General features: G+C 30.6%; 1 protein-coding gene across 1 annotated transcript in view; it reads right to left on the reverse strand.

Annotated features, from left to right (window-relative positions):
* Nucleotides 1-24,807, reverse strand: part of LOC117168129 (visual system homeobox 1-like) — a 142,409-nt gene that overhangs the window by 81,118 nt on the left and 36,484 nt on the right. Inside the window, exon 2 of the mRNA XM_033353541.1 lies at nt 20,361-20,402. Coding sequence (XP_033209432.1) covers nt 20,361-20,402 — 42 coding nt within the window. The remainder of the gene's footprint in view (nt 1-20,360; nt 20,403-24,807) is intronic.

Below are 24,807 nucleotides of genomic sequence, written 5' to 3' on the forward strand. Positions count from 1 at the left end.
TTCTAGAAGCGTGTTTGATGGTTTTCAGAGGACCAATTTGAAGCAGTTCTTTTCTGCTCGTGGTCGATCTTTACGTACATACTATAGGCAAACACGTGTAACGTTTCAGGAAGGTGTTGACCGTCGGGTGTTTGTGGAGTAACCTAATATTTCTGAACTGGCACCACATATTCTGCTCGTTGGCGCCAGACACAGTTACGTTCACACATGTCGAACTAAATTTAGTTTTCAAAGACCGACTTTCGTCGCATATTGAATTGTAGAGTGCATTATGGTATTTTTTTGCCTCCCTTCGCTCATCCGACACGTTTTTTTAGCGAGTTCACACTTTGTAGTGCTAAGAAGCAAACCTAATTTTATTTTCCTCGGACGACAATTAAACTTGCCAGAATTATTTTGAACAACATAGCATAGTTTGTAGATCTTGAAATTTTGTGCAAACGTTCTAGAACAATATAAATTTTGAGCAGATAATCTGCAATTAATTCAGAATACAAAAGTTGGCTAGAGTTAATTCAAATAGCATGTTCAACGCTGCGAGGAAGATCAATAGCCAAAATCTTAGTAAAATTAATTTTCACCATGCGCATTTTGAGTCATTAAACAAATTGTTTTAATAGAAACAAAGTGTCCCACAAGATATGCAGACGAATCATTAGAAATGGTGTTTGACCCCAGTTGTGAGTACCATTTTTGAATACAAATTCTACAGGATGTTAAATGCTAAATTTTAGCCTGCAGCTTTAAAATATGCAGATTTTCCGATAAAAATAGTTCATCCCAGAAGGATAAAATATGAAAAGAAATAAGGAGGATAAATGTAAACCCAAGTCTCCCCTGCTTGTATATTTCGGGGTTTCAGAATCATGCACTCGATGGATTCGCGACGAATCTTCAGGAAGATTCAAGCCACTCGCTCTTTTCCACCATTCGATTCATCCTCAGTTATTTGGTTCTTTTTCGATCAGGGTCCCGCTGGATCTTCCTCGGTTGCGAGTTGAATGGTGCAGCCGGTGAAAAATCGCGAGGTTGAAGAGGTGTGAATCTCCAGCCCTCAAAAGATGACAATACCCATAGTGGCTTCGCACAATAAGCCCTAAACCCACAATGTAAGAATCCTTTAACCTCTCGCATCTCTATCTCTCTTTCTCATCCATACCTACTCGTATGTGCCTTAACAGAGATGAAGAGTCGAGGAGTCCTCGAATAGAACACCTCTACACGATACGAGTACACCTATAATCGCGTCTTTATTAAGGTATTTTCACCGGGTATCGTTTTGAGACCCGTCAAAAGGAGGGAAAGATGAGATTCGAAAAAGTTCTGCAGGGACGTACCACCACGCCTCCAGATGTCAAAATATTTCCAGTCGCGATCTTGTCGGGGTTCAACCCCCTTCTTTTTTTGGCAGTCAAAGGGGTTCCAAATTTCTGCATAGTGAGTGCAACGTTATGTGTATAGCAATACAATCCACCAATACATACGCAGTGACGAATATATGCATATGTGCGAATACGCATTGTTCATTGTGTTCTAGTACAGGATATGGCGTCCTGGCATCGAGGACCTTTTGTTGAGACCAGCTGAGCCAAAATGGCCACCAGCGAGTGACGTCATACGATCTTTTGCGTACCTAATACCTATAGTGATGCCTATAGCTATACCTCTCGCGGGAGGATCGATTGTGTCCGTCCTATTGGTATCCAGGGTAAAGGGTGGAAGAGGGGAATAAATAAATACAGAGTATAAGTTGTAGGATTCTATCCCACTGGCACTCGTGTTTCCGATTGGTCGATTCTAACGGCTGGGCGTTTAATAGCAGTATAGTAATTTACCTCTCTTTTTTAGAGGTTATAGATAGTATTGTTTGTAAGTCGTGTTTAGCATTGACCATTTACCAGGCGGAAGAAGTATTCATGTCATGATTATAGAAAGTGTTTCAAATTGCGGCTGAAACTAGTGGAAGGGTGAACATTTGAGTCGATATGGACAGGTTAAATTTGATAAGAAGAGTGTTTTGTTAAAATGACGATGGATCATATATAGTAAATCTAGTGGTTCTATTTTGATTCTAATAGAACCAGAACGCAGTTTAAAAATGATACATCTTTGAAAGTTATTCCTAATATTTTTAGTCTCTAAAAATGAATTGGATAAACTTGATTAATATTTAATCAAATTTAAGTCGTTCTTAGTAGACAAATTTACCGAGAAAAAGAATGCAAATTATCTGTTTGTCTCTTCCTTGGATATTCGTTTGAAGTCATAGGACATTAGAAAATCAATTCAAAGATGGACAGAAGATTCGCAGAACAGTTAATATCTAAGATGCAAAGATTAAATAATAAAGTAACAGAAAAACTTTTTTTTCAACCAAAAAAAGGTTTTGATGAACCAACAGAAACTGCAATGCGTCAATAAAAAAAATTTTTGGTGAACGAATATTTCGCTCATGTGACAAAGAATTAGAACATATTAGTATTAGTTTGAGAGTGAAAGATAGCTGTAAAGCTGATAAATTGCACTCCATCCATAACGACGGCCTCCATCCGAGTGTATAACCGAGTCAAGCGCTGCTTAACTTCCATGATCAAACGGGAAGCCGCAAGAATATTCAAGTGTCCAAGCAACTACATCAAAAATAATATTCCGACACTAAATATTATTGCAAAATGATTTTTCTTGAATAGCTTATAATTGAACTGCTTAAAACTATATATTTTTTCAGAAGAAACAAGACTGAACGTTTCCAAAAATGAAGCTTGTAATATGAGGTACAAAAAATATGTATGTTATGTGCGTTTATGGGAAAAGAAATGAATAGAGGAGGTGAATTAAATTTTTGTCAAACCGAATCACTTAATCGAATGTAAAGAATTTTTCAGCCTAAAAATCCTGTTTAGAAAATTACATTAAATTTAATTTAAAAACTATGTTTTATTGTGGAATATTTGGAAAAACATTCCATCTTTAAAGAAAGAAAGACTACTAGAATTTGCATTTAAAACCATAATTATACTATTTAGAAGATAATTAGGTCTTAAGTTAAAGTTCTGAAGCGAGTAATTTAACGAAACTCTTAAGAAAATTATTTAAATTCCGAAATGGTTACCATTCAAATTAAACCTGCTTGTAATATTTATGTTTCATTTGAATTTTTTTTATTACGTTAATATATTCATTTTTAAAAAAAAATAATGTCTCACTTGACACAAGTTGAAAGAAAATAATTGAATATAGTGATTATTGAACATGCAAATAATAAATCAGAGAATAAATTGCTTAGCCAAAAAAGAACTTAATTACGGTTTTCAAGTACCAATTTAAGAACGCATACGAATTTCAATCATTATTTAAAAATGTTTGTTCTGCAGATCGTTTAATTAATTTAAATTTGAAGAAATATTATGCAAAAGTCTTACATCAATCAAATATTTATGATGAAACAACGGTGATTTTCTTGGGACATAACAAATCAATTAAACATTTCTTTCAGTGTATAAAATAGGTTTATTTTATCTTTAGTTATTTTCTTGCATTCCTTGCATATTCAATTACAGAATCTATCGTATACTGAGGATTTAAAACACAAACATTTAGTCTTCGCAATTCCATTTCGTATCCACGACGGAACCACGAGTCGAGTAAAAACAAACCGTTGCTCCAGGCACTGATTATATTACTAATTAAGGGCGGCTTCAGTACGCGTGTTAATTCTTAATTAATATCTTTGTTACCTCCTCCGCCATAGCCACTCCCAAATCTTACTTCCTCCCTGATTTTCCCTCTCCCCTCTGGCTCTTTTGCGCATGTGCATTTTTCTTTTCCCTCAACCAGAAAAATGTTTGTTTTGAAATTAAAGAAATCGTTTCTTTATAATTTCTTTATTTAATAAAAAATATGTTCAAGTTAAAGAAAATCATTTTAAGTTAAAGAAGCATTTTTATTTAACAACAAAACATTTCTTTGAACCACAAAAACTTTTTTTTATGAGAGTCAGTGAATATTTTTGTCTTACTCAAATAACTTTCCTTTGACTCAAAAAATCTTTTCTCTGGGTGCTTTTTGTCTTTGTTTTGTGCAAACATTTCTACAAAACTCTTACAAAAAGTGTCTGCCTATTAGGATTGTCATAATCCAACCTGAAACAATTGTCATTGAAAAGATCTTGCACAGCCCATATATATATATAATCGTCTTTCATTAAAATATTTCAAAAAAAATGAAACAATTGGTTGTTTCAAAACGAGGCTTACCGATCGTTTTTTATTTTAGGATTCAAATACTCGGGAGGAATCCCTCGAAAAGAAACATATTGAAATCGGTAGGTGCACACTCAGAAAAATGTTTGTTTGAATTAAACAAATTATTTCTTTGATATGGGGTCAAACAAATGTTTGTTTAATTTGAATAAATTTTTTGTTTGTCCTTATTTGTTTGGTTCAAATACATTTTTGGTTTGTTTAATTAAAGTTCTTGTTTCCCGTGTAGGAATTTAATTAGGGAGCCGGCCGGATAGCCCCGGTTAAAGCTGGGCGCTGGTCAGGGAATCCGGCTGGGATCCGGCTAAAAACGTCATGGTAAACTGGTCGGATCCCGGCTTAAATACCGGCTGTGATCCGGTCGGGCAATCCGGCGACAATGCGGTTAAAAATATTGCTTCAGGCGAGAAATTTGCAACTTGTTTTGTCTTTTAAGGCCCATCGTAAAGAATACGGTGAACTTTAAAGGTCATATCAAGTTTCCCAATTCTGGCAAGGAAATTGGAGTAGAATTTTCACCACTGATAATAGAAACTCGTAGCAATTGTTTCACGTCGGAAAACACGTGGTGATTTTAGGTCAGGAAGGTACACAGAAAAAATGTATTTACAAGAGTATAATTCAATTAAAACTAATAATTATCCGCGAACCAAGTGGTGTTTCCAGACTGATTACTGAAACAAGATTGATTTTAATTACGGATCTCGATTTTATTTGCAAACTTCGAGTAAATGATGCTCCATAAGTGCAATGTGCACTCTCGTTCGAAGTGCGAAACTGAAAATTAGTGAGTGTCTACGCAGTCGCCAGACGCAGAGAGGGATACACATGGCGGTAAATTTGAAAGTGCACATACTAAGCATTGTGTGAAAATAGTAAAAATTGTAACATTTCTGCTGATGCACATACCAAAATTGATAACAGTTTTATATAATAAGTGAAAACATTAAGAAAAATGTAATGATTTTTTTTACCGAATTTAAAACAGCTTATTTCTGTTTCAATGCTCTAATAAATCTTTAAATTATATTTTTTAATTGATAATTCATCTATCATCCATAATGACGTCTTTGATAACATCACACCTCTTAAAAAATGTGTAATTTTACCCAAAAAATTATCCTGGCCAGTGCTCTATCGGCTCCCGACCATGAGATATAGGCAGGGTTGGCCCGGACAGTAACCGGCCAGCTCCCGACTTGGTGATTCAAGAAATGTGTAGCCCGACCGGCTGCCGACCGGTTCCTGTCCATGAAACCTAGCCAGAGGTAGCCCGGCCGGGATCCGACCAGAAACCTTGTTGTAGTAGGGCCAACCGGGGAAATTTCTACACGGGTTACATTGAATATATATTTTTTTCAATTAATTATAGACTTTGTTCAAGTGAAGTAAATCTTTTTTTACACTTCTCTTTAAAATTCAGTATTCTTTATAAAAATAATGTATCAGCTCGATAATATGTTTATTCTTAATTATAAGTATCATTTTATATGTAAAGCCAGAAGCACGTATTCATTCCGAAGCTTAATTCTGGTTAATTGTTAACTCTGTGTTTCTCATTTCTGAATAAAACAATAATAAATTAGAATAATAGGAAATGAACCAGAGTTAGACATTTGAATTGAATGTATATATAAGTGCTCCTGCTTTTAATTATGCAATGATAATTATAATAGAAAAAAACATGATTGATGTCAAAAATCATTTTATAAAGAAAGGAAGTTAGTATTGAAAAAGACTTATGCACATTCGAAATATTCAATTATATGCAAGGTAAGTGCCCTACAATTCAAGTAATTTCTAAACTAGAGATATTTCGTCCATTTTTCAATTAATTTAAGATTTTACAGTAAATCAGAACCTTCAGAATAATACAACACTGAAAAAATACCAATGCCATCAAATAAATCACATGATAAATTAATTCAGATTCTAGGTTAGTTACTTAGGAACCATCGGCAGCGCTTTATCACGCGTAGCGGCACTTTGTAGTACTGTTTTGTACTCTATTTTTTGTTTGAATCAAACTAATATTTTTATGAATTAGAATAAACATATTTTAAACAAATGCATTGTTTAATAAAAGTCAATGTTTTGTTTAAATAAAACAAATTGTACTAAACAAATTATTTGTTTCAATCAATAAAGCAAATATTTACCATTTCTTAAAATTAAGTATAACTTTTTTTAATTGAAGCAAAAAATTTCTCAGATTCAATTATATGAATTCAAACCAATTTTGTTGTTTGATTCAAACAAACATTTTTTTGAGTGCAGGGCTATTTTCAGTTAAAATTGATTTGGCTAGGCGGATTGAGAGAAACCTTTAAATCTTGTATTTAAATCTAAAAAAAATCAGGAAATTTTTCCTTCATCGAATAAAAACAATAGTCGTTCAAATTCATATTCATCTTCTATTTTAGCAGAAATTTAGTGTAGGGAATTGACAGGAAAAATTTCACTTGAAGCTTCCACAGAAAGAACGTTGAATCAACACAAGTTTTGTATGCATAAAGTTCTATAGAGTTATTATTTTTTCTAAATTATTTTTATATCCCGCAGAAGCGCGGTAATCTCCAAACTGTCAATGAAAATGTAAAAATTGAAGTTGTAAATAAATGCGAAAAAGAAACAGAATGGCAAGCAGGAAAGCATGAAAGGACCAAAAAATCTAAAAAGCTTAAATTAATAAAAAGAAAACAAAAATGCTAATTGTAAAACGTCCAGTGCAGGTAACATCAAACATATTATTTTTAAAACAAAGAAAAATTATTTTCAAAATTGGCCGAGTTCACGTTTTAAAGTGTTTTTGACACTTAAAGAATTGCCATTTTCTGTTTTTATCCCTAAGTCAAAATTTCTAAATTTAGATTTGGAAAAATACATTTTTGAGGTTGATACTGATGTGAAGTTAAATAGCTGCGATTAATTTGATTTTATTCTCGAATGATACACAGAGAAAACTAAGAAATTGAAAACTATAACTTTCAATTTTGTAACAGGGCATTTTCTTACAAAATCATTATGAACTTAAGATATTTTCGCTGCCATGATCACTGCAAAAACTGGTAAACAACTAAACAATTGTTTTTTGTTTGAAAATGAGTTTGAAAGAAAATGACCTGATACAAAATCAAAACCCTCATACTGTGTGTCATCCGGGAATAAAATCAAATCCATGCACATTTCCTAAATTTAAATCAATTAAAATTGCTTACCAATTTCGTATCGCTCAATATTAACCAGTTATGATTCAATTTCGTTTCAGTAAGTTTCGACACCGTTTTTTATTCAAAATGAAACTTGACCTTTTTCTGTGCAAATATTGTTTTGTTGAAGACTTCAAGAGTCAGTAATATATAAACTTTTCGATTTACTTGTCGATAAAATTATCACAGGAGGATATTCATTTTAAAATTAATCTCGTGATTTTATTCTCAGAAAATGTAAAATCGTTTATAGAAGCAAGCTGTCTACATTCATTCGGTCCCGTAAGTACCAACCTCGTCGTCTGACCCGTCTAATACGTTTCTTTTCATCGACAAGATTTTTCAGTCGTTCATGGTGAAATCGATATCCTTCTTTCATGGGATGCAAGGGGAAATGAAATGATTGGATCAGACGTGAGGCGCGCGTTCACCTCAAAGTACGCGCCTTGAAAATCGTGACAGATTTCATATAAAAAAATTTTTTAAAAAGCGTTTCAGAGCATTCACTTTGTGAAGAACATAATCTGATAAATACAACTAAAATTTGTTTCATTCTTTCCGCAACTAACTCGGGGATTATAATTCTTAAATAAACAAATAAATAACATGATAAATTATCTTTACATTTCTTCAATATTAAGTTTTAATGTTTTAGTTCACGGTTTATTTAGTGGTTCTGAAATAAAATTAAACAAGACAAAATTTTAAGAACATTTGACAAAAAAGAACCTTCTATCTTCAGGAGGTATCGATTTATGACCCTTCAAAGTAATCGGATCTTTTTTGTAGCTGAAAAATCAAATTCTGAAATTTGGATCTGTACTTTAGGATCTGTTATTTAAACACAAAGTTCTGTTTATTTATTGAATTTAACATCATTTGCAGTAATTAGAAGAAAGTGAATGATCTAACTTCAGTATAGTTAGTGAGTTATGAGTTTCCAAAGTTGAACAATTTTTACCCATTTTTCAGGGCTAATTACTCGCACAGTTTCGTCAAAATAATTCAGTTCTTAATAAACTAACCTCGACACCTCCAGAGAAAAGTTTCAGAGCAGAAAATTTTAAAAAAATTAACAGAAATTCAATCTTCGTGCTTCCATAGCTCACGAGTTATGACCATGGAACTTTTAATCTTTCCACTCGGAAAAATATGTGTAATGAAATATGTTCTTGCGTTCAAGAGAAATTAATTGCTTAACTATTCTTTAAATAATGATGACTATTGGTAATCAACAAGTTTTAAAAGATTTTATGTCTGCTTGCATAATTCCTGTAGTTATTTGTTTGTTAACCAATTTACTATTGCTGTTGTTGATATTCAAGATAAAACATCAAAAAGCTACCATTATTATGATAGCGTACGATTATTATCATACGAATATTGATGAAAACCGTTCCATTTTTTACCTTCTTTTTAGGTTTTCCCTCTCTCTTTTTATTCACTACGTCTTTATATAGCGTCCTGGACTCTTTTACTTTTCAGGAACCACCAGTATTTTTCTTTGCCGACAAATTGGACTATTACACCGTAAACTGTAAAGGTACCCGAGCATCGTGTGTCTACAAAACCATGAACTTTTTTTTTATCCTTTTGCATTTCACAATCGTTTTCACTTCATCCTCTGCTTGAATTTCTCAAAGTATTTGAAGAGTTGTTAAAATGAGTATGCGGTTAAAGGCAGAAAGATAAAAGAGGAGATGCTAAATATAAAATATAAATGTTTTTTAATCTTGCGCAAAATTGACTGATCCTACATTTAGAAGATAGTTGTAATGATATATCTCGAAAATCTCGTAATCTTTGTTGTTGAAAAATGTATTGGCTTTTCATTACTTAAAGTTGTTTTATATATTAAATCTGAAAATTAAATCCAAACATTCGAAATGATATAAATGTTTTATAGTGATTTTCGTTCAAAATGAATATTTCTATAAGAATAGTAGATTATATACCTAGGTAGTAAAGTTAAACTTTATACGAGGATGAAAAATTGCATCCGAGTATAAATAAAACAACTTTACTGCCGTGATCCATACGATACTTGATCTGAAATAGGCAGAATAAGAGCTCTTTTCCGGAAAACGGCGCTTGATTGTACCGCATACACATGCGCATGGGGTGACGTTAGAAGTCAAAAATCCATTTCGTAGTTAAGCTTAGGTTTAAAATGAATCCTTCACACTCTTTTCTTTCACTTTTTTTCACTTCTCACTCACTTCTTCCTCCATGCTGTCACTTTACGTGCCGCTCGTCGCAATACAATAAAGTGCTATTTTACTGCCGCTCCTCGGGCAGATTAAGTGAGCTTGTTCTGCCTATTTCAGATAAAGAATATTATTAAATTAAAATTATTAAATTCATAATTTTATTTCTTAAAAATAAAAATTGTATGTTACATTAGCATTTTACACAAAAAATCAGTATTGTAAAACAAAAATCATTGGAATTTTAAGAAGGTTTTCATATGTTGAACAGTTTTAAGTAATATTCACGTTTTGAGCAGAAAAAATTTATTATTTGAAAAAATGGGCAAATGAAAAAAAGAAATTTCGAAGAAGATTCACAACTTTTAAACAGTTATAGGTTATTTTGGCATTTTACACAGGAAATCGGTTATTTAAAGAAAGGTTTAAATGAAGATTTAGAAATATAAACAGTTTTTTATTTTGGCAGCTTAATTTTTTCTCGGGAACTGTTTTTTTGTAATGTAATAGTTCTTCGTCCATATATTGGACATAAATATTATATTATAATTCTGAAGTTAATGTATCAATTAACTCAATTAACTCGAACATTTTTTAGAAAATTTCACTTTTTTGTTGAAAATTTATATTATCGAATTGAAAATAACGCTATTTTGTTGATAATGGAAATATGTTCTTCAAAATTCATGTTTTTCGGTTAAAAATATATAAACTTAGTTGAAAATTCATCTTTTTGGTTGAGAGTTTTCTTGAGAAAAATTCATATTTTTTGTTTAAAATTGAACTATTTTGTTAATAATTCGTCTATTTTAGTGTAACGTTAATCTTCTTGGTTGAAGTTTCATCTGTTTTGCTAAAAAATGCAACTTTCTGTTTGAAAATAAATGTCTTTTTGTTGAGAATTCTACTGTTTCGTTGGGAATTCGACTTTTTGGTAAAATGAAACTGTTATTTATTTAAAATTAAAATTATTTTTTGTTTAAGTATCAACTATTACATTTTTCAGCTGAAAATTGAACTATTTCGATGATAATTGAACTATTTTGATAAAAAATTATTAGTTTGTTGAAGATTTACTCTGCAAAATAATAAATTTACATTATAATTAAAAACTTGTGTCGAAAAACGAAATAATAATCATGTTTGTTTTCCAGTCTAATTAAAATCTGAATTAAAATATTTACCCTGTCAATATTAGAGAAGAGAGTGCATAAGTCATCATGGCTACGAAAGGGCAATAAATTCAATCTAATTTAAAATTGAGCTTTGAATCTTGAAGGTTTCTCAGTTCACTAATAGGCACTTTCCGCAGAAAGCGGATTTGAACTTAAAGAAAATATCCTGTTACCGATTAGCGATTCAATGAAAGGGGCGTATCGGGTGGGTTGCTCTCCGCGAACCAATTTTCGAAACGTTTTGACAAGAAATCTAATACGCCTCTTGCAAAACATTTCGTGCGAGATTTAAACCAGCAGGATACTGATTTTCTTGAAAAGAGACGGCAAATTTCGTCTTACGATAGTACCTGAATTACCCTCGCCTCATGCAGGATATCCGCCACTTTATCGACTGAAGTTAGACTCTAATAATACGAAACATTCTAAGATTCCGGAATCGGGTAAAATGGAATTTTTCGTCAAATAACTGAAGGGTCCGCGGTCTAAACCTGTTAACTATCATTTCAGAAATTTTACACGGCGAAGGAAAATCGTTCAGTGGGCCTATGCTGTAGATACCAAAACGTAATTTTTGAAAATCCTTAAAAACAAAATAAAAGGGATTTTACCCTTTACAAATTTTTGTTCGAGGCTATCGAAACAGAAATACAATTTAAAGCACTTAAAGTGGAACACTTTTGAATATGAAACTTTAAAAACTGAAGATTAGAAATGTTTTAATTCAGTAATTGGTTTTTAGATGCTTAATAATATGGACGTCGCATGATTTAAGATTTGAAGTCAGAAACATTAAAAATTGAATAGTTTTAAATTTTGTTTGAAACTGAACAATTTTTAAATAATAGTAACTTGAATTATTTTAGTTTTGAATTGTTTAAAATCAGTAATTATTTAATTTTTATTCATACATCAAAATTCAATACTTTCACTCACAAATTATACATTTTTCAGATGGAACAATTGAAATTGTAACATTTAAGGTTTAAATTTAGCACTCTGAAATATTAACGATTCAAGGATTTCAAATAATTCATATTAAACTGTTAAGTATTGAATAATTGATTTGAAATTTCTTTTTTTCAGTCAACAGACAAATATTGCTAAATATTAAAAATTGTTTTTTGTTGTTGTAATTTATGCTTTTAAATATATTTAAACTTTTTGCGCATTTAAAATTTTTCAGATTTTTAAGTGAAAGTATTGAATTTGGATGTAAAGATAATAATTAATCAATTAATTGTTTGAAACGACTTTAAATAAACATGGTTTACCTTCTAATTTTAAAAGTGCTCATATAAAAAAATTTAATCTTCAAAATAAAATCAATTTTAATCAAAAATTTTAGTTTATACTCCTATTTTTTACCGGAAATCAGCATAGATTTTAAGAAAATTTAAAATTTTACAAAAAATTTATGTTACGTTAAATTTTTTCATTGGATTTCAGTTATTTTAAAGAAAAAAATTAGGTTAAGTGATTTTGTTTTTATATCTTTATTGTTATCAACAAGTAGTTAAATTTTAAAAGATATTACAATATTCAATTTTTAATCTAAGAGTTTTTCGTCTGGCTTGCTAAGATTAAAAGTTACGAGATGCTTAGAACATATGAAGAAATATTTCTGAAAAAAAAATAATTTTAAAGTGGGGTTCTTGAGAAAATCCACTTTCAACAATTTTAGAAAAATGGCCACCTTTTTTTAATTTCTCAAATAAAAAAAAGTTATTGAGGATCAATTGAAGAGAAAAGGTTTTCCACGTCGAATAAATAATTTTAAAAAACAAATACCAATACTCCTTCATAAAATACTTTAGTTTAAAAAAATTCTTTTACTTTTTGAGAAGTATACGTTAATTTTTGAATGATTGTAAAAAATAAAAAAACGAATTTTTTATATAACTGTGAAATACGTATGTCTCTATTTCCACCATATAGATTGATAGTTCTAAATATTAAATCATTCTGATACTCTAAGCTGGACCACTCTGCCTCATTTGAAGTGGAATTCGTCAATCATCAATAAAATTGTGCTTGCTTTTATTGTCTATTATTTTGGATAATATACAATATGCAATAAAAAAGTTTTCTATCTATATACCCGTGTGGAATTAACACGATTTGGCCATATTACAAATCAGGTACTAATCGGGGGCTAGTCGGGTTATTAATTTTGACAAAGTACCTAGTCGGGGACAAGTCGGGGAGTAGTCGGGGAGCAGCCGGGGACTAGTTGGGCTTTTTGTTGTCAAAATTTCAGTGCGGGCCTGTTCGGTGGTTGGTCAGGGGCTGGTCGGGCCTTTCGTTCACTAATTTTCGTGTGGGTAACCTTCAGGGCCTGGTCGGGAACTAGTAGGGCTCTGGTCGGGTTATTCTTATGTTTGAGTTTTCGGCGAGGTCTTATCAAATGAGTTCATATCTAAAAAGCGCAATGATGTTTTTATTCCAAAACACTAAGAATACATTTAATAATAATTTTTTTAATTTTTCAGTTTTCAGAATTGCCTGATCTTACAATTTTTTCGTTTTCATAAGAAAAAGTTTGTAAGTTCAAACAAGACTTATGTATTTAAAGTGTATTTTTTTCAAAGAAGTTCTCATTTATTACCCATCTAATAAATTCTTTTAAAAAAGTAAATACGATTCTCCCGAAGAAAATAGTCCTCACGATGACTTCCAAAGACTGAGTATATATCGACTGTATCCTACTTTGCGAGTGTTGTTTCTTTAGATAGATCTGCACAGAAATATAACGCACTGTAGCAAAGTAAAACACAGTTGATATAAGCACTTTGTTTTTGGAAATATTCGTTAAAACTACACTGTAAAAAATTTCAGGAATTTCCCCCACTATTTAGTGGGGAAAAATCCACATTTTCGTGGGGGAAAATCACTTTCCCCAAGATATGGGGAAATTTTCCTAAAATTTCTTATAACTCACTAAAAAATTGAGGAAAATTCCCTAAAATTTAGAAAATTAGGTAATACCTACAAGTTTTGGGGGAATTTTCCTAAACTTACGGTAACTTATACGAAAGTTTTGAAATATTTCCTACAATTTGGGGAATTTAGTGATTCCCACTATATTTAGGAAATCGTTCCAAAACTAATGTTTAATTTGCCGCTTAAATCAGGTAAATTTTCTAAAAATGCTTGAGTGTTTCTGTATCGTCACGAAGATATTTTGCCCTAAAATATTCGATAAACTAGCACAATATTTTGAATAATTTTACACTGTTTTTTGGAGAAAAGATTTATTAATGTTAAAGTCATCTCAAACCTTTTTAATAAATAATTATAAAGGTCCTTTGTATGGAATTTTGTATGAAATTTTAATAAAATCCATATTGGAAAAGTACATATAGATGTAGGTGAAAGGTACCCGCCGGAAGTCATAAGACTCTAAATTTATATAGCTGCTTATTTTTAAATTGATCTGAAAGGTTTGTCATATTAAAATGAAGTCTTATCCTTCAGGTAGTTGAAATTGGAAAGAGAAAAAGTTCTGAACTGGTAACTTTAAAGAAATTCCGCAAGGGTGCGACGCGCTGCCTCTCGTGCAACAGAAATGACGCGTCGAGTGTTTAAGAGAGCAGTCCACACGTAACAAAGCATAATTACCTGGAGCAGAGAATACCGTGACCAACATGGCATTTCCTTCAGAGCGAACCTCTTCCATTTCTGCGTTTCAGCTGAAGCTGTTTTTTTCTTAAATTAATATTCCAAAAATTTTGGGGAATTTTTGTGACATAAATTTATGCATTTTTAAGTGTAGAATATCTTCCCCATTAAATCATGGAAATTAGCATCAACACAATTTTTGGGAAAATTCTCCATGTAAATGTTTACAGTGTAATTACTTCGGAACAATTGTATTATCATATGACCCTACTAGTACCCGATCAGTCCCGACTAGGAAAATTCGGGTCACCTGACTAGCCCCCGACTAATCTACCGTGGCGCTACTGGTCGGAGGCTAGTCAGATGACCCGACTTTAAGTGGGATCAACTGGCCGGGAACCAGACTAGTTACCCATTTGAGTTTCTACACGGGTAATGTAATATTTTAATTAAAAAATTTCGTGACATAAAGAAAACCGCGCGAGTAGCGTGCGTGTGGCTTTTTCCAGTTTATTAAAATTTTGTTCAACGAAAGTTAGATAATTACTACCAAATATATAATTAGCATTTGATATTCTCGAATAATTCTCTTTACAGAGAAGAAAGAAAAGTAAAGAAGTAGAGTATAGAGTTCAAAATTTTAATTACTTATTATTTATTATCACATAAATAAATCGTTAAAACAAAAACATTTCATAGCTGAATTATAAGAATGTTGGAACGGAAAATGGTACTTAGAATTTCAATCTTTTATAACATCTGAAACTCATGATGTAACATAGCTAATTCAGATAAATGAAAATCCTTGCATTGAGGTTGTAGTTAGCTGTTTAAAAAAAAACTTACAACATTCAAATATATTTTAGTTTTAGTGATTTGATTTTTCACTTCGCTCTCTTTGAACTAGAAATTTTGTTTAGTGCAAGAAGAAAAATATGTCCCACAGACTACTCAGTGAGGAATAACACAAGACTTTTGGTGTTTTAAACTTCAGCATGAATAAACATTAATAGATCATATCGTATAATTTTATTCTCAGTAATTCGCATTTGCTCACACTAAACTGCTTATTAATTCCAACGGTTCACACATCACGCGCCGATTATGTTAATTTTCCAGACTCTACTTATGGTGTATCTTTCCGAACAAGAGATCCACCAAAGTGAATGGAAATGCGAGCCATAATTCGAAAGTAATGTCATCGAAGAATAACGAGTGGTAATTTAAGTGCTGGCAAAAGTGAAAGACAAAAAATAGTGGGAGCACAATAATACTCCCCAGGAGCAAATGTCATCACTAGTAATCATTTGCAACCTGTCGCCCCGTGTTTCGAACGACATCGTTTCGCGGGGTGATGCTACGAAGCTTAATGGTTTGGAAAAATCGGAATCATCGGTGGGAGCATGTATGAATACAAAATGAGTTTTTCCCTTCGTTCAGTGACGTCACCGTGCCCACTGACTTATAGCGGACCATTGGCATGTGAGAGAGAAATCACACATGGTTTCGTAAACTTTTTTCGAACCAATTTATTCGGGAGGAGATTATAATACCACAAAAACTAATCATAAAATGGGTTCGGATATTGGCGAGAGACACTGATACATTAACTTCATTTTTTTCTTGTTTAAATGTTAATTTGCTCATGTAGAAATTTCCCCCGTTGGCCCTAATACAACAAGGTTTCTGGTCGGATCCCGGCCGGGCTACCCCTGACAAGGTTTCATGGACAGGAACCGGGCGGGAGCCGGTCGGGCTACATTTTTCTCGAATCACGTCTTCCGAGGCTGGTCGGTTACTGGCCGGGCCAACCCTGGTTATATCTCATGGTCGAGAGCCGGCTAAGCACTGGTCAGGTTAATGTTTTTGTAGAAATTACACATTTTTAAGAGCCGTGATATTATCAAAGACATAATTATGGATGCTAGATATATTATTATTTGAAAATTATAATTTAAAAATTTATTAGATCAGTGAAATAAAAATGAGCTTTTATAAAATTCTTAAAGAAAGACGTTAAATTTTTTCGAATAATTTAATATTTTAAATTAAACTGTTATCGATTCTTCTATGTGCAACAACAGAAATGATACCATTTTTATAAACTTCTCTATATTCAGACAATGTTTACCCTGAACAATTTTAAATTTACCGCCATATATAGCGCCTGCTGTGTCTGTCGTCTGCATAGACACTCAGTAATTTTCAGTTTCCCACCTGGAATGAGAATGCTCCTTGCACGCACGTCGCGTCATCTCTTCGAAGTTCGCAAATAAAATCGAGAATCGTGGTTAAAATCAACTTTATTTCAGTATTTAGTTTGAAACCCCCACTTAGTGCGCAAATAATAATTATTTTTAATTAAAATACAGTCTTGTGTATAAAGTTTTTACTTTCTTCCTTCCTAATCTTAAATCACCGCGTGGCTTCCAAATTGCTATTAGATTCTATCATCAGGGAATAGAATTCTACTCCGATTTTCTGGCCAGAATTGGTTCACTTGATTTGACTTTTAAAGTTCAGCCTAATCTTCACGATGAGCCTTGAAAGACAAAACAAGTTACCAATTTCTCGCCTGAAGCAACATTTCTTAACCGTTTCTTGGCCGGAATACGCGACCAGTATTGAAGCCGAGATCCGACCAGTTTACCGTGACGTTTTTAGCCGGATCCCGGCTAGATTCGCCGACCAGCGCCCGGCTTAAAGCGGGGCTATCCGACTGGGACCCGGCCGGATCCCTGATTGGATTCCTACACGGGTGTAGTCAGGAAACATTTTTTAAGTGTATAATTATGTATGTTCTGATTCATATGAGTCACTTCTTGCTACAAGGCAAGCAAAGCCCAAATGATCTATACCTTGTCCTTAACTAGTTAAAGTCTCTTTAACTTTTGAGACTTCAAAATATCATTTTCATCGTTTTTTAAAAATTAACACAGAAAAAAACTTTTGACTGGAATTCTCTAAAAATGACATCGTTATTTTTTTGTTTTTTACTCTTCGAATTTAATCCGACGTTTTAATTAACTTTTAAAACTCAGGTAAAATATTTACATTACTCTACGAAATTTGTATTATGATTGTTGTCCTTAAAATTACTAATTGTAAAAATATAATTATTTCAGTTAAAACTTTTTGAAAAAAGTACGCATTGTTAGCGAATCGTCAAGGATTGAGAAAGAAGTTTTTAATAAAATAAATTCTGAATTCGAAAAAATTTGCATTGGCTTAATTTTATTTTAATTTATATATGGACCGTAAGACACAAAGAAAAAATCTATGATTTAAAATTTATTGTCTGAGGGTGTCTAGTAATCAGTCAATTCGAAATACCCGGTTTTTTTCCCCGAACATATTTTTTATTCTCGTCAATTAAAAATGTATGTTTGTAATTTGTCACAAACCAACATACAGAAATGGGAAATTTAACATAATATATACATATATAAAATACATGTTGTAAAGAAAACAATTTATTATTTGTCACTTACGCAAGTAATGAATATTAATTAAAACCACATTGTTGTTCACGAGTATGACATTACTTGTTCATCGATGATTGTTCAAGCCCGTACAAACACATTTTCTCAATCATTTAAGAAGATATTGCAAAAGTATTGCAAATTTCAATATTTTCTCAAAATCTAAATAATATATAATATATTAACATTTTATCAATGCTTTAATAATTATTTTAAGGGTATAAATTTCTGAAAAAATCGCATTAGCGTGCACGATGTAACATGTTTAAAATTAAAGCAAAAACGTTGGGAAAGTTATCATATTTTTGTGGCAGAAAAAATGTTAAATCTAATATGATTGCAGTATGCTGAAAGAAATATTTTAATAAAATATATATGAAATAAGTAATCATGAGGTTTCTATTAAAATTTATTTGGCGTTCTATTTGGCTTTTTTTATAGATAATTCTGATAGTAATAAATCTACTTAAGAAGAAAAGTTTTCTTCTAAACTAAAGCAATTCAATTTTGCTGTTTCTCTTTTTTTCTTTGATTTAAAAATCCGCCTTCAAATAAAAATTTTTCAATTTTCTCTCTCTCTCTCTCTGTCTCTCTCTCTGATTTAGCACTGAATAATAAAAAGGAAGATGAAGTAGAAAAAAGTATAATTTGCGATAGAAACAAAAATCCGGATCCTAAATCAAATTCGCGGGGGTTTTCCTGTTTCTTCCGATTTTCCGATCCGCTAGACACCCTAACAATATATTTTTAGAAATTAAATTCTTTGGCATTACTATTTTTACAATTATTTTGATGAATTTTCCTCTTTTTTTGCAATTCTTTGTACTTTAAATTATTTCTAAGCATTTAAAATTTTGAAATTGTTTAAAAACAGAATAATTTAAAAAATAAATCTTTAAGTATGTTAAAATTAAGAGTTTAAAATATATGTATTGTTTAATTTCAAATTTGAAAGAATAAAAATACAATTTTTTATCTAAAGCATTTGAAGTCATAAAACATTGCAGTTTGTTATATTTAAACCTCGCAAAAGTAACAAATTATGATGAATTATGATTTAGGTAAAACAATTTCCATCAAATGTTGAAAGAAGGAAATTTTGTTTTTCAGTACCTTATGAATTAGATGGATAATATTTTATTCTTTTTTTGACATTTTCATTAAATCGAAAGAAGAAAGAAATATCCTTGAAAACGAACCATTCATATTGGTGGATGAGATAATTTTTTCAAATCTTTTAAATTGACAAAATAATCAGTGAAACAGTGATTTACCGAAAAATGAAAATTCCCGAAAGAAAATAAAAGTACACAAAATTTTAATTCTCGGAATACAAAAACTCGAATCTTAAAATTCCTAAAATTATTCAATAATTGCCAAAATTTTTTAATTCCAGCGAAAAAAGTGTTTTTTTTTCTGTTTTAATAATATTTTATTTTATAAGAGATATTTATTTTCATGTGCAGCACTAAATGTTGTTGTTTGAATAATTTAAAAATTCAACAATTTACTATTTTGGGATTAGGAAAATTCATAAATTTACTACTTTTGGGAATTTCAATTTTCGGGAATTAACTATTTAGGGGAATATGATAATTTCAGGAATCTAAATATTTGTAAATATTTATATCTTTAAAATAAGGATGTTTGCAATATCGTTTAGTTCACTATTATTATTAATCAATTAAATTTATAAATTGTTAAAAAAAAGTTATTTATGGCTGATTTAAATATTTTTGAAATCTGAATATCGCGCTAATTATAAAGGAATAATTAGGAAGGGTTTTGAAATTTATAATAGATTTTACAGTGCACGCTAAAATTGTAAAGATATACAAATGGCATAATTAAAACAAAAATAAGTGGAATGAATAGCAGAAATTCCTATTAAATTTAATGGACAGGAACATGAATAATTTTAAATTAAATATGTTCATAATTCGAAATTTAACAATTTGAAACAAACAAGAATATTTTGGTATCCTTCCTAATTACAATACGTATAAATGGGTATAAATCTAAGTGATTTATATTCTAAAGAGGGTTGAGAATTTTGAATTTGTTATTTAAATGTATGATTGATTTGCATCTTCACCATTTAATATTAAATCTTCTGTAGTTAGAAGTAATAAAAAATAAATAGTTTTAAAGATGGTGAAAATGGGACGCTTTTTAAAATGAAATCTAGAAACGTTTACAACCCGAAAAACTGGAACTGTCAAGAATTTAAATATGAATAATTTGATATTTAAATATTCAAAATTTACGGAGTGCTAATTAGAATCGAAAGCTAAAATTAAAAAAGAAAATATTTCTAAATTCTTCAACCTCATGAAAAAAATTGTATATTATTTATTTAAAAAATAAAAATCAGACAAATGTTGTATTAAAATAAGAGGCTCACCTGGACTTGGATTTGAAAACGTGTTTTTCGACTGGGAGAAGCCTAGAAACAGAAAGCGATGCAAAAATTATTTGACTAAAATTAAAATAGGTTTAAATTAAAAGAATAAAATGAGAACTCGTAAATTCACAATGACCAAATTCTGTAGACACTGATTAAATAATAATACAGGATATACCATAATATAACATTTCTACGCCAGAAATCTAATAATAACTACGAAGTTTCATTAGCGTCGTAAAATCTATTAAAACTTGCTTCTGTACTAAATCAGCATTCAAAGTGAATTAATTTTCTGAACATGAGCATTTAGCACGAATTTTCCGGACGCAATTAGAAATTTAATTAATTTCTTAGTGGGACGCAATTTTGCATTTAAAGGGCACTAAAGCTTCACTTATTTTGTATTGGTCCATTTCTATATGAAAGTTTCATTTTGCATTTAACAGCTTCCAACGTCAATATACGCTGATAATTAATTTAAAATATGCTGGCAAGTGCTTTCATTCTCATTTTTAAAACAGGGTGAGGGAAAAACTTCAGTTTCAAAATTCCCTGACTTTTGCCTGATTTTTCCTTCACCAATTTTTCATTTGGCCTGACCATTCATACCAGATGAATTTTCAATCCAAATAAATGAAATTTCAACAAAGCATTTTAATTTTTGACAAAAAGAGGTCCTTTTAACGAAATAAATAATTTTTCAAAAAAAGACGATTTTTTCACCTGCAAAGATAAATTTTGAAGCAAGAAGTCAAATTTTCTAAGAAGATTAAACTTTAACCCAAAAGTCTTGCATTTTCAAATAAACAATTAAAGTTTTTAGAAGACAGTTGAATTTGAGACAACAAGAAAAAAATGAATTTCCAATCCAAAAGGATCATTTTTTGTCCCAAAAGACGAATATTTATTAATATCTTGAATTTGTGACCAAAAAACTAATTTTTAAAGAAAATACTTCAATTTCCAACAAAATAATTTAATTTTCAACAAAAAAGTTGAATTTTTAACCAAATACTTGAATTTGCTACATACGAACCTAAATTTTCTACCAAATTTTCGAAAGAAAGTTCAATTTAAAGAAAGATGATTTTTAAACCAATCATTTAAATTTGCAACCACTACTAAAATAATTTAAAAATAAAACCAGTTGAATTTTCAACAAAAAGATGAATTTCCAAGACAAACAGACGAATTTTTCAGAAGACAGTTGAATTTTCTACCTAAAAGATTAATTTTCAACAAAAACTTAAATTTTTCACGTACAAAGATAATTTTGCAACAAAAGAATCAAAGAAAAGTTCATTTTCAATCATGACAGACAAATTTTTAACTAAATAGTTAAAAGAAAGTTCATTTTCAATAACGAAAGATGAATTTTCAACTAGATAGTTAAAATTCTAACGACAAAAAAAATCATATTTTAATCAAAAGCAGTTGCATTTTTAACAAAAAAATTTGAATTGCCAAGCCAAACAGACGAATTTTTCAGAAGACAGTTGAATTTTATCCCGGAAAATTGGATCCTTAGGAAAAAGGTGAATTTTCAAAAACAAAATTTAATTATCAACCCACAATGGAAAGTTAAATTTAAAGTAAAATAAATAAATAAATTTTCAACCAAATTGATTTTCGGTTACATAAGAATTTTTTTTCAAAATTGTCGAAAAAACGAATTTCCTATCAAGAAGTTCAATTTTGAACCAATATAAAGTTAAATTTAAAGCAAAAAAAAGTAAATAAATTTTCAACCAAAATAATTTTTGGTTAAGGAAGAACTTTCTTTCAAAATAGGTGAAAAATCGAATTTCCTATAAAGCAGTTCAATTTTCAACCAAAAAGTATGATTTTTCTAAAAAGAATAGTTCTATTTCAACCAAATAGTTGAATCTAAAACTAAAAAAGATTTAGAAGATTATTTAAAGTGCCTTTTACAGAAATTCCCTGAATTATGCAATATTTTTTTCGAAATCCTTGACTACAATGTGGATAACTTCGTTATCGCAACTCACAAATAAATTGCACGTTGTTACCTTAATTGTTACCAAGGAACATCGATGTTCCAGTTCCGGGTGGAAGTGCATACATAGACGTAAGAGGAACTACGAATGAAAAATCTGTCCAGCTCTTGAAAATTTATTTAATGCTGCAAATTGCATCGAAATAAAAAGTTTCAGCAGAACCATTTTCTAATAAAGTCGTCTTCGAAATAGCGGGTTAAGTCCTCAAGAGAAACGGATGAAGAGGGCAGATAGCTGGAAAAGATTTCCCTGTTAAGAAAGTTGGGGTGGATAGAGTTTGAAAGAGACATAAAGAAGCTGCGAGAGAAAAAGAGGGTGGGAAAGTGAAGGGTGGAAAGGAGGGAGACTTTGGGTCGAAACTCCAGCTTAAAATTGCTTTAACGAGCCAGCGTCTTACATTCTTTACAACGAGGAAGCTGAGATTCGCTTTTGCGCTGATGTTTGCCAAATTACCCAGGAAGTCGGTTTTTATAAATTCACTTTTGCTTTAGCTTAACAAGGTTAATTCGACATCAAAAACAGCAAAAACAACAAAACGGACCAATGCGGCATCGCAATGCATTTATGTATTTTTTGCAGATCTTTTCTGGAAAATTCATATTCCCGAAAGAAAATAAAAGTATAAAAAATATTACTCCCGAAATTTTCACCAAGCATTTAAAAATTCGGCTATTCACTGTAGCCAGGACTTGGAAAATTCCTGTCTTAAGATTTCAAGAATAAACATTTTCAGTAGTTTTATTTAGTTTAAAGGATTGTCTGCTTTAAAAAATCTAAAAAATTTACGTGCGATTAAAATATGTTTCTGAGAAAAGGGATGACGTAATTTTGCCGATTTTTGGAAACCTTGATTGTTCAAAGGCACTGAAAACATAATTACTGAAACAAAAATTTGGCGACAAATGAAAATTTCTGAAATTTAAGTTTCCCGAATGAAAATGAAACTAGCAAAAATTTGTATTCCTGAAATTTAAAATTGCCAATTTTAAAACTCCCAAAATTATCCGATTCCAAAAACAGCAAATTGCCGAATTTTAAATCCCCTAATATAGTAAATTACTGTATTCTTAAAGTTCCGAATATTAAAAAATGCGGGAAAAATAATAATGACCAAAACATAAATTTTCTGAAAAATCGAAAATTCAAGGAAGGAAATTAAACTATCGAAAATGTTCATTCCCGTAAATTTACATTCGCGAAATTATAAAATTTCCCAATTTTCAAATTCTGGAATTATCAACTTCCGAAAAAATAAGATTTACCAGTGCAATAAGAATAAATACTTCATGTAAAATATAAGATTATTCTAACACAAAGAAAACCATTAAATTATCTTTGTTGGGTAAATTAAAAGATTTGGCAATTTATCCTTTTAAGGAACTTTGAAATTCGGCATTCAACTATATTCAGGACTTTAAAAAATTCCAGTTTGAAGATTTCTGGAATAAAAATTTTCAGTAAATTTATTTTCTTTCATGAATTTTCATTTTTTGGAAAATGTTTTTCGCTCATGTCTTTTCGTTTTTGCCATATTCAGGATATTGATAATATGACAAAATTATATCATCTCGATGTTTTTATAATTCTGTTGTATTTCTGTCATTGTTTAGATTTGTGACATTGGTTGCAAACTATGCTTGCAAAATTTGCAAAAATGTACGCACAGTTAGAATACGTTTCTGAGACTATATATTATTTTAAATAGAAGGGATGAACTAATTTTGCCGAATTTTCGAAATCCCGAATGTGGAAAAGTACGGGAGAAGCAATTACCAAAACAAAAAATTGCCGAACAATTAAAGTTCTGGTCATTTCAATTTCCTGAATGATAAAAATTCCCGAAAATTTCTTTTAATTTCCGAATATAGTTTGAAAAATTACTGTTTTCATATTCCCGAAAAATTTAATTTCCAAATTTTGAAAGACCCAAAAATAGTAAATTGTTAAAATGTCAAATTTCCGAAAATAGCAGATTCTCGAACTTTCAAACTACAGTAAATTGCATAATTTTTCAAATATCACGAAAAATTGCAATACTTTCTTTTTTGTTAGATTTTTAGAAAAACAATCACGTTTCCAAAATTAGTAAATTTCCGAATTTTACCATTTCATGTTTCGGTTTCAAATGTTGCAATTAGGATTTTACGATTTTATTGAAAATTGATTTTCATGATTGAATATTTTCTTTATTTCATAGAAATTGGAAAGGGGACTCACAAATTAATCAACTGAAAATACTTTTAAATTTAACTAAATTTATTTTGTATTTGGATTTAAAATGGTCCAATATTGCCTGATGTTAAAAATCTATTAATTTGTATGTTTTTCAAAAACTTTAAATTCCTTTCATTTAATAGTATCTAATTAAAATTTGCTGCATTTTAACTGTCCTTAAATTACTAAATTTGTTTTTTTAGTTTATAACC

This window comes from Belonocnema kinseyi, chromosome 2 (assembly GCF_010883055.1).
Source record: "Belonocnema kinseyi isolate 2016_QV_RU_SX_M_011 chromosome 2, B_treatae_v1, whole genome shotgun sequence".
Taxonomy (NCBI): Eukaryota; Metazoa; Arthropoda; class Insecta; order Hymenoptera; family Cynipidae; genus Belonocnema; species Belonocnema kinseyi.